The 11,809-nt window shown below is 39.1% G+C and overlaps 2 protein-coding genes across 8 annotated transcripts in view; one reads left to right on the top strand and one right to left on the bottom strand.

Moving 5' to 3' along the window:
- The window catches only part of LOC135216125 (complement C1q subcomponent subunit A-like), a 6,930-nt gene extending 3,383 nt beyond the window's left edge, over positions 1-3,547 (bottom strand). Inside the window, exons 1-4 of the mRNA XM_064251189.1 lie at positions 3,107-3,547; positions 1,724-1,922; positions 1,038-1,144; positions 407-522 (exon numbers count right to left, since the gene is read on the bottom strand). Coding sequence (XP_064107259.1) covers positions 407-522; positions 1,038-1,144; positions 1,724-1,922; positions 3,107-3,283 — 599 coding nt within the window. The 5' untranslated portion in view covers positions 3,284-3,547. The remainder of the gene's footprint in view (positions 1-406; positions 523-1,037; positions 1,145-1,723; positions 1,923-3,106) is intronic.
- LOC135216123 (SANT and BTB domain regulator of class switch recombination-like) overlaps positions 1-11,809 on the top strand; it is a 93,655-nt gene that overhangs the window by 62,637 nt on the left and 19,209 nt on the right. For 6 of the 7 annotated variants that reach the window (XM_064251188.1, XM_064251182.1, XM_064251184.1 and 3 more), the window contains exon 2: positions 7,839-8,148. In XM_064251188.1, coding sequence (XP_064107258.1) covers positions 7,839-8,148 — 310 coding nt within the window. Of the gene's footprint in view, positions 1-6,308; positions 6,466-7,838; positions 8,149-11,809 lie in introns of those variants that run through there. The other variant, XM_064251187.1, reaches the window with a different exon arrangement.

Below are 11,809 nucleotides of genomic sequence, written 5' to 3'. Positions count from 1 at the left end.
TTCTAGATCGGTTTCGTGTTTACAGTTTACATATCCTCTGTTAATCGCGTCTTTTAGCCTGTATTTTTACCTTCCTGTACACTAACAGTTGATCTACCATTATTGTGTTCGCACTGCTTATCTTCAGAATCCATATGCTCTCTTGAAAGAGTCCAGTTAAAAGATCAATTTTAAAGGCTCTCTCTCTCTCTCTCTCTCTCTCTCTCTCTCTCTCTCTCTCTCTCTCTCTCTCTCTCTCTCTCTCTCCACTTCTACCATTTTCTTGTTGGGGGAGGGGTTGTGGAGGGTGGCCTGATAACTACCATGTCATTCTTTCGCTCTCGTTTCCATGTGGAAAAAAAAAAAACTTCTACTCTTGACAATTATGTAAGCACACAACAACTGAAGCAACAGTAACACAACTAACCTGGCGCGTCCTTGGAGTGGTGAAACCCCATGAATCGAGAACAAGTAGTACCCTGGGCATTCACAACGGAAGTAGCCTCCGGTGTGATTAAATCCGGGACCTACGCTGGTTAGAACCTGTCGGGCATAAGAAGGAAGATCATAAACCGTGCTAAAGACACCTCGTTTCCCAAACTGCATTGCATAATTCTTTTTTAGATTCGCTACTACTCATAAATTCATGAAATGCTTCGGGAATATTTTTCATACTGAATAATGAGAAGTAAAATGGTGTAATACGATGGGAAGATATTTTTTTTTTATTATTGCTACATCTAAATACTTTGATCTATATATTTACTTTCTTGCTGAAGTAAAAAAAAAATGCTAATTTACTCAGAGACGAAGGACTCAAAATGAGTTGAAAAGATACAAGTGGGGAGCTTTAGAAAGGTGATGACTGAAGGATGATATATGTGAATGTAAGAATTTTGGTATACATGGGAAGGAGTACGGTAGAATTTCACTAAAAGAGTAAACAAGAAAAAAATATCAGGAGAACAATTGCGGGGATTTCACAAGAAAGAGAATGATCAAGTGTTTACTGTGAAACAATCCATTGAAAAATAACACCATACTTGGTCTCACATTACCTTATCAAAGAGAACTTGGACGCCTTCAGTGCCAGCTTTCCTGTGCTTGTAGTGGGCGCGAGCCACAGAAAACGCCACAAATCTGCATTCATCTTCCCCACCGGGATCTGGAAAGGAAGCTTTCAGTTTGAAACCGTTTCGTTTTGTCTACTGCTCATAATAATTAACTGGTGTTAAGCCCCCATACACCGGACGATTGTCGTTATCGACCCACACACACACTATTCATACAGTATGAACGATCTCCTCACCGATTTCAGTCTGAACAAAGATTTTGTCTCTAGAAGAGACGCGCGCGATAGCGTTATATCGGCAGACAAACACATATATACATTGAACGATCTGTGTATGACAGGCTTATATCGCAAGCCAGCAACCTGGTCGTGACAGATTCCCTTTGAGATCGTTCAGACACGAAGCTCCGCCCACTTTTGCATTCAGACAAGCCCATACACAATGTTTTTGCGAGCGATATAGACAGTCGTCCAGATAATCGTTGTGTATGGGGGCATTTAGAGTAATGTTACCAGTTGAATATTGATGTATTTATATATGAAACCTCTTACATGATTAATATTTCCATGTTTTCAGTTTCCTGATATTTCAAGATGACATAGTACTAAAAAAATCGACGATAAAAAAACATTTTACAGGTGGAAAATTTTTTAGTCTTATCCCCCACTTACCGGAGTGTAGGTTCACTGCTTCCTCTCTCGGGATCGCCGTGCCGTTTGGATAAACCCCTTGGCCTGGGTATTCTGGGGAATGGAGGTCGTTGGGCTTCACCTGCCCCTTGAGCGCGTCCTCCACGGGATTGTGATCAGGGAGAGGCGCTGCGATTGTCCCTGCGCCGACCAGACTAGCGACTGCGTTGGCGTAGTAGTCCTGTTTTCAGAGAGAAGAAGAACTACTCTGAAACTGAACACCTGGTTAAATTAGTATTCGGGATCTTAACGAATAAAAAGTAATGTAAACATATCCATTTTTCTCTGGAAGATTATTTTACCGAATAAGGTCATAACTATAATTTTGTCTGTGTTATTCCTTTTTTTCATCGATAAAATTCTAATTCTAGTTTCTGATTCTCTGAGCTGATTTGATTTCAATGTCCCCTTAAGAAACTAATTATGGTCTGAACACTTGCGAGCTATTCGGCATTTGATTTATCCTCCTTCATGTACTGAAGTTGATAATCAAGCTTATCGTTACAAAGACATCAGTCTTTGAACTATATACATATACTACAAAGTTCTTTCTATGGCTTTTCCAGTATATCTGCAGAAAAACGGCTTGATTTATTAATGGAACTAGGAGAGATTTTAGTCGTGAATGTGTCCTTTATAAAGGTCCAGATAGATAGATAGATATTTTATTGACCACAACAATTATACATAGCTCACATTTACAGTAATTATCTACATTTGGTCCAACAAAAGGCAAAACACTACACTTGGCAATACAAAATATTATATACACAAAAGTAAGAGTAACAGGTTTCTATCTTATACAACAATAAAACAAAAACTAAGAGTTATCATATGGCAAACAAAATTAAGGACAAAATTTGACATTTATATACAAAAATCATACTCCAAAAAGCTATTTTTATTCTCATTTTTTTTCTTTTTTTTCCACCTCACAAATATTCATAAACACTCATAAAGGATTAAGCTAATAATCTTACATTGCTCTGCCAGGGTTCGCCGATTTGAAAATATATCCCTCATGTTAGATAAATTATAGGTATCTCTGATATGTTGTGTCCTTGAGCATATTTGTGTTATATGTACTTCTGTTTGAATGGCCCCACAGGTACGCAACCGCTCCTCCGAAGGCAGACGGCCTCTCCCACTCCTACTCCACCTACCTACTTCCACGGCCAGAGAGTGAGATGCAATTCTGAACCTAGTAAATGAGACTCTATCTAATTCAGAAACATTATGCCTAACAGAATAGACATCTCAAGGGTGAATGGATAACTCCTTTCATCACTGGACACATTCATTCTCATACATTCACACACAGACGCACAAACTCACAGATATACCCATAACTACCCACAGACATACCTGCTGTTCTTCGGGCGAGGGATTCTCCGGGAATAAAGACGAGAGGTTTCTCGGCCATTCTTGCAAGTCAGTGCCAGATTCCACTAGGAATCCCGGCACGAATTGTGCCACCGATGGCCTATTCTGTGCCAGTAATAGTGTTAGGATTGGTATTATTGTCGTTTGTTCCGTTTTCATTTTGTCTCAATGTACGGGAACTGTCCAGAATGCAGTCTTTGAAAGCGTTTCCAATTCAGTTAATTTTCAGTTAACTACAGGTAACGCAATCCCCTGTTAGGATTTGTCACTGATAAATAATCTTAAAATATTTAAATTCATATATACGAATATTTCACAGAAAAGATTACCTATTCACATACACTTCTGGAGTTATCAATGACAGCTGAACGTGCCACTACACGTACCTCGCGTTCACTGACTCGCAATGGTATCTAAAGGTCTTTCTATCAACGGCATCTCACAGTTTTCCCTTCTGTGTTGTCAACGTGGAATTAAGGTCGAGTGTAAACAGATGGAAACTGCGATCTCCTAGAATTCCTTTAAGTATCAAGTGATAAATATAATCTCTTTCAGTCTTCTTCTCGGAAGACTCGGATATAAAGGAGAAACAGTTGAGTTTTAGCTTGCTTAACAATTGGAAAGAAAAGACTCAATGGGTATCTGCCACACAAAACAAATATAAGTCGGGAAGTGGAAGAGAATGAGAGTAAAGCTCCGGCGGCAGCAGGTCATGGGGTCAGAGGGCTGATTTGGGACGGTGAAAGGCGGGGCGTCACTGGGAAGACTTGTTGAAACCTCACCCTGGGAGGTATGGAATGACAAGGTGGTAAACAAAGAGATTGAGAACGCAAAATCCCAGAAGATATTAGGAAATGAAGTTGAAACGATTGATTAGTATTACGAAAAGAATTGATCATTCATGATGGTAAGCACAAAGGCTAAAATAATCAAAACAAAGACGCTTTTCCCAGCTCACTATAGACCTAAAACAGCAGAAGTTTGACAGGAAGAAGTAAAGAGTAAAGATGAAAGTCGAGGTGGCTGACTAATGACGTACGAGATGGGAAACAAGATGAGCCGTTGCAGAGCACCCACCCTATGACTGAACAGCGGATCGGGAAAGTTGTAAAAGAAGGTTTGTAGGTTAATGAAACGAAAATGGCGAGCAATGACTTAATTGCTTCCTCTTCCTCTAGCGTTTCCTCTTCATGTGTCTTATTTCTTGCTTTTTCTCAACATTTTCTTTGCGTATTCTTTCCCTGGTTGGAGACTTGAGGGATTCATAACTAGGTACTGTTGTTGGTTTTTGATATCATGTTGTGTCTAACAGTAGAATGCAGAATGATCCTGTAGACCTATTTATCTGGAAATTATCCACTTTTACCAAATTTGCATATTTTGCACGTAGAATAGAGGTAGACTCTCTCTCTCTCTCTCTCTCTCTCTCTCTCTCTCTCTCTCTCTCTCTCTCTCAGCCAAGAGCCTGTTTTGTTGTAGAGAGCTCTTGTGAAGTGTTCGACCGAGGTTTGGCTTAGTTGATTTTCAGTCGGTATGTAGTCTGATGATTCAGAGTAAGATTCATGTAAAATTGCAAATTTTTTTAGGCCAATGTCAACAGAATTTCGAGATTTTTTTTGTAAGAATTTTCTCATTGCCTTTATGTGCATTGCTGGGGCCTCGTGGTCCATGATTATATTTCAAGAATTGATTTCATTTATAAGATGCCAGTTGGTGCGAGTTCGCCTTTCACTTCGCATATTTGTTAACTTTTAATAGTTCCTTTTTGTTATGAAAGTGTAAAAAGAAATAAAAAAAACCTGATCTTACCAGCCTTTGGCTTAGATGTCTGTTGATTGAGCCCTTAAGGCCAGGCTATCAAAGACCTATAGTGCCATCTATGGGCAGAACCAATCCCAGTCGGAGGGAAAATTTCCGACGATTTGGTACCTTAAGATGGACCTATGCCCTCAAACAACTTAATTGGCAAGATGTTATATCGTTTAATACTGATTCTTATTACAAGGTAATCAGAAAAAATGAGAGTAATTTCTATGTGGTCAAAGTTATCGAATCATTATGCCATGAAAAAAAAAAGCCTATAAGGATGGTAATCTTGGTTATGCAAATGCTAGAGCTTATGTCTCTACTGATTTGGCAGATATTTAAATTTTTATTCCTTTTGTCATTGTTTTGTAAAAAAAAGAAATTAAATTAAAAAAAGTCTTATTCCAAATTAGTCAGAATTACTTTATGTTAGTCTTCTTCTGACAATTCCCTGTATCATTTCAAAGGCTTAAACAGAAATAGACGACTGTAATGACCTTTAAAGTTAATGGCAATACCCTTCCTAAGTGGGGCACTGGAAATACGAATTTGTTTTCATTTTTTCAAGACGTGAATTTTTTCAATCAAAGCTGAGATTGTCTTTGATCGAGTGTGCAAGCTTGTGTCTTACGGGCTGCTGAAAAACAGAGCCCGTGCGACGCAAGGCTAACTCAGTCTAGATTGATATCATATAAGTTTAAGTAGTGCGCTAGTTAAGTAAACGCAAAATAAACTATTAGTGACGCGAGAAAGGGAAAAGAAAGTAATATTTCTCCCCTGTAAGAGATATGCACTTGTTGTAGTGCTTGAGCATGTTGCCATAACTCTTGATACTGTCCTTTTGTATTTCTACACTGCTGTAGCAACAAAGCACCATGAATTGGTATGGTAAATATTACGAAGGTTGTGCCATATGTTGAGTATGCAGGTAGTTGCAATTGTACCACCATACGCAGGCTAAGATGTACGATATTCTTCCACGGGTGGTTTTTTTTATGTCAAATTTTAAGTTAAAATGCCACTTACGTTATGAATGTAAAGCCGGTTAACTGTGCTGTTTAACAGTCAGGGTATACAAAAGTTCAGTATATAGTCCATTCCACAACCTCAAGATGATTCGTATGTCTTCAATCTCCAAAATAGATTAAGGATATTAGCAACATCCCTTTTGGGCCATTCCGGTCCATAACAAATTTAATTTGTTCATGTCAAGTACATCGCCACAAGAAATAAACAAAATGTACTGTTGAAAGAAGTTGTGCATAAAAGTAGTATACGTTTTCTTTGAGTAGGAAACTACGAATATAGAAAACAGGCACAGCGTAGCCAGATGGTTACCATGGCAACGTTTGTAAATAAGTGTGAGTTTCTCGTAGCAGCTGGATAAAAACTGAATTCGTAATGGATTCTGACGAAGTGTTATCTAGTGCAACAATTACTTAGCTTCCTGTATGAGTAATAATCTCAGCAGAAGATAGCAGTTCGTAGATTTGGGCGGATGTTTCATATGCTAGGTGGAACAAAGCTCTTTAGAGGTAAGGAGCTTATAAATTGACAGGTTCATTACCTTATATATAATATATATATATATATATATATATATATATATATATATATATATATATATATATATAAGGTAATGAACCTGTCAATTTTTCAAGACGTGAAGTTTGCCAATCAAAGCTCCTAGGCAAACAAATGGAAGGCCAGTATGGGGCCATGCCAAATATAGCGATACTGTTTTCCTGACACAGTTTTTATAACAGCTTTGAGATGAAATTGCAGAACACGATTAATAATGAAGTAGGTGACAAATGACGAGGAGAACTTTCATACATGATTATGCTTATCTGCAAATGTAAGGCTAAAGGGTCAGTCTTAGAGATTATATATATATATATATATATATATATTATATATAGACTGACCCTTTAGGCCTATAATTATATATAAGACTGACCCTTTATGGATTATATATATATATATATATATATATATATATAATATATATATTTCTCTAAGACTGACCCTTTAGGCCTTATATTTGCAGATAAGCATAATTATGTATGAAAGCTCTCCTCCTCATTTGTCACCTACTTCATTATTAATCGTGTTCTGCAATTTCATCTTCAAAGCTGTTATAAAGCTGTATCAGGAAAACAGTATCGCTATATTTGGCATGGCCCCATACTGGCCTTCCATTTGTTTGCCTAGGAGAGAGAGAGAGTTTTGATGAAATGGACTTGGCAATGCTAGATACATTAATTTTCTATCTTCAGTTACTGATGATATACTATCTACTATCATGACGATCTCTGAATGCTTAACTTAGTTTACACCTTGGTCATATACCTGTAAGTAATAATATAATATGACATCACAGAACTGAAATGTGTAGCTTGGACTATTTCTATACAAAACACTTTATAGATATTATGGAGGAGCATCTGTTTAGAGAACATTTTGGAATTCTGAATTCATATAGTGCTTGGTGGCGAGCAAATTCTCTTGTTATCTTATTGGAATTATTAAAAATATTTATGAATATGCCAGCGCTACAGAATGTCTGATTATAATTGGATACATTTTTAAATACTCTCTCTTCCTCTTTTTGTTGCGTATTTCTCAAATTAGTTCGGTGTAAATTCTCCGGCAATTATCAACTGCTCCCGATATTCTCAGTGAAGCATTTTCGTAACTGAAAGGTTCTCATGTTACACTGGATAAATAGATTTACTCGAGTAAATTACCTCATCTTAAGATGTATCTTAAACTTAAGATACATTTTAAACTATTTTTCCATCACCCGCATCCCTGGGATACCTGCTTTTGAACTCCCTATCGACAGTTATTTAAATGCCAAGGTTAAATGGAAGAAAAGTATCTCTACAACCGACATTTCTTTCAGAGTTCTCATCCGAACAAAGATGGTCGCCGACAACGCCAATTCCCCTGGGGCTTCCTCGTCGTCTCCCGGGACACCAAGTACAACCACAAGCAACTCAACTTTCAGCAACAGCTCAGCAACATCAGGCACCCTCAAGAATGGGATAGGCATGGCGTGGGCGGTTTCAGGTAACGGGCCGAAGTCGTCTGGGAGTGTCACTAGCGGCTGCACTTTGCCCATGAACATGAGCACAGTCACCATGGGCAACGTTCTCGACTTCCTGTTCACAGCCGCCCAGCTACATCGCGTGGCTGCAGCCACCACAGAGAAGGTAAACAATACTAGACTTAAGTTACATTTGTTGTGACATAATTATGACAAGGTGCGTTGACCTACGACAGAAGAGTCTTCCTCCAAATACTGTGACTAGGGTGGTTTTATTCACTTCTAAATGAGTAAAGTGTCTCTTAAATTTTAGCAACTCTTAAGGCCCCCATACACTGAAGGATTGTCTGAATGACTGTCTGAACGATTGTCGTTATCAACCCAGACACACTATTCATACAGTATGAATGATCTCCGCACCGATTTCAGTCTGAACAAAGATTTTGCCTCGACAAAACACGGCATCGTCTCCAGAAGAGACACACGTGATGGCGTTATATTGGCAGACAAACCCATACATTGAACGATCTGTGCATGACAAGACTTAAGTCACAAGCCAGCAACCTGGTCATGACATATTCCACTGAGATCGTTCAGACACGAAGCTCCGCCCACTTTTGCATTCAGACAAGCCCATACAAGTGTTTTTGTGAACGATATAGACAGTCATTCAGACAATCGTTCAGTGTATGGGGGCCTTTCAGGAGCCTTAGCTCTCTGTCTTTTTTAAACCTAAAGTGCTTGGGACTTAGGCTGGGGTCACACATTCACATATCACGACGGCGTATGCCCACGTATGTGGATCGTGGGCATCATCGCGGTGAAATGACCTTGAACAGCTGGTAAACAGGACACGGGCTAACGGACGTAAACCCAGCACCATAAATTGTGCTGCAAATGTACGGGCAAAGAAAGCAAGGTCGGACGTCTACCTGGAACTTACACCAATAGTGTAATGTTCTATGTACGTCAACTTCACGTCGTTACCACGCCCACCGTTGTGGGGCTGTAGGGTACAAAATGGCCGGCCTGTAAACAGAACAAACTGTAAAGTGATGGAACATGTATGAGAGAATGTAAAAATATTGCATTCTGAAAATCCAGGTTGTAAATTCACTTTGGTAGAATCCTGCATGTACTGTAAAACATTGTATATTTTCAACAAATAAAAAAAAAATTAAGTCAGACATTATAATATACATACCATTGGTAGTCCCAACATCTTGGGCTTCTTCTGACAGACAATGTGGGGCTTGAGGAAGTAGAATATGTTCAATATCCACTTCTCCCTGTTCGTCAGTCATCTTCCGTGTCACTGTCATCACTCTGTGCCTCATCCAACTCCGACTCCCGTAGGTGGAAGATAACATTCTCCAGGACGAAAGAAGGTCCTGCAAGAAGATGTGACGTTGATGGTCCCTTCCTTGGTCGTTTTAGGAGGTTCGGCATCTTGAAGGGCGTTGTGGAGAGTACTTGGAGGAAACTGGTGGTCTCGGGGCACTGACCTGACCTTTTATACCATGCTACAGTGTAGCCATGTCATACAGGGTTGTAAATGTGCGAATTGGTTTCCCCGTATGCTACAGCACAGTTAGGGGGCCCCCGTACTTTGTGGCGGAAAGACAAGAATGACGGCGAACAATGCAGGTGACCCTAGTGCCTACCCTGCAGTAGTCACCGTGGGTCCCACGTGCAATGCCTGGAGCTATGTCAGGTGACATTTGGCATAACCACCCACGACTTGTTTTGAACATTTCAAAACTGGAGTGGGCTACGGCGCCCTAGTGGGCGGAGCTTAGAGCCTGGACGACCCGTTACCGTATGTCTATGATTTTACGTATGTTTTACGTTACATTTACGGTTTACTGGCGTAAGCTGTTGCCAACTACCAATATCTGCTCATGCGTGGGCGTGCGTGCGTTGATACGTGAATGTGTGACCTTAGCATTAGGCCAGGTATTCACGCACAGGTTTACATGTCAGTCTCCTTGTCAGTTCATCGAAACTGACGTTAAAACGTACGTGTGAACAACAGTTTGTGGGCGGAGTCAGTCCGCTCACCAAAACTGATGAACTGATGGAATTACCAAAAGTTATTTCAACCGACTTCCAGGTGATAACACTTATGGACGCGTAACCAACAATTTGGACAGTTCACCGCCAGATTTCATCTGGGAAGGATTTCAGCCACTCGGACCAGAATAAGAATAAACTATGTATGTAGGTCTAATTCATTTCATTGTTAGACCATGCGGTGCTATTTGTAGACCGTTACCAATCCAAATCTTAAGATAAATATAAGAGAAAAAAAAGTTCCATGTGATAGACAATTTGGTATAGGCCTAGACCAGTGTCCTGCCTTTTTATGAAAGGTGTTACTAGTGAAAGTAGGCTTCACGGTCTATTTCATAAATAACTGAACCAGCCCCCAGGTCTAATTTAGCCTGATTTATTAATATTGTATGAGAATAGACATCTCTCTTTAATAGGCAATATTTAGACCATACTCTGTTATGCCTTTTTGCTTCTTTCCTATTTTGAAGTGAATTGCTGCAGCAGTCAGTCTTTGCAGCTCTGCATCCTTATCACCCAGCGGAGTTTCTATTGCTGCCATATAGTTGTTGCCACGATGAAGACTGGGCGAGAAATGAGGTCAATGACGTCGAGTTGAATGTCCGACTGACAGTTCTACTCTTTACTTGTGGACACTCATCCGTCAAACGGTCGTGAACTAGTTCATCGTTCGTTCTATTTTAGCCTTTTTAGCCTTTCTGGGGGACCATTGTAGTCTCAAAGTTGTTGTTGTTAATATTATTATTATTATTATAATCATTATTATTATTATTATTATTATTATTATTATTATTATTATTATTATTATTATTATTATTATTATTTATTATTATTATTATTATTTATTATTTATTAGCGTCTTGTGTTTGAGATGGTTAATTTTTCAAAATCATTTTTACATACAATTTACAATTGTCATCAAATGTCCCCCTACTCAAATCATTCTTCAATTGAATGCCTGCAGACAATTCGTTTGAAACAAGAATGCACACACAAATACAAACACATGCACGCATACACACACAAGTGAATCATTATACCATTCTACCATCTTTCTTCGTACCTAGAATGAATGTCACTTTCAAATTATCACAGGAAATAGCAACGCTGTCAGCTCATACCGAAACAACGAAATCAAGTTGAAAACTAAGTGTTCATTAGACAGAAATGTTACGTTGACTTCCAGATCACTGTTAAAGGTAGATGATGGTGAATAGACTCTGCTTGGAGGAGAACTAGATGGTTAAGCGTATAATGACAATGACTTGGATTATTACCCTACAAGGCTGAGGCATGAAAAGGGGTACAGACGTAGCCTGTTCTCCCTTATTAGGAAATTATCGTCAGTAGTTTTTAAAGGTGAATGTGGATGAAACAGAGGTGTTGTTCAGCAGTAGGGAGGATAGAGACAGAATAGTAATACCAGAAAGAAGAGGCTCAATTATAAAAGAGGCAGAAAAGTTTAAATACTTAGGACCTACTTCAAGCCAAGAGGGAGGATGTGAGGCTGAAGTTGACAGTAGGATAAAAACTGCATGGGGGAAGTGGAGAAAGGTACCTGGAGTAGTGTGTGATAAGAAAATGCCAATCAAGCTAAAAGTCAAGATATGTAACACAATGATAAGAACAGTATTAATGTATGAAACAGAAACATAGTCCCTAAGAAGAAAAGAGGAAGTAAAGCTTGAGAGAACAGAGATGAGAATGCTGAGTGGATGATGGGAATATTGCTACTTGAGAGATTAGAAAAAGAT

This window comes from Macrobrachium nipponense, chromosome 6, assembly GCF_015104395.2.
Source record: "Macrobrachium nipponense isolate FS-2020 chromosome 6, ASM1510439v2, whole genome shotgun sequence".
Lineage (NCBI taxonomy): Eukaryota > Metazoa > Arthropoda > Malacostraca > Decapoda > Palaemonidae > Macrobrachium > Macrobrachium nipponense.
This window is presented reverse-complemented; position numbering and strand designations above follow the sequence as displayed.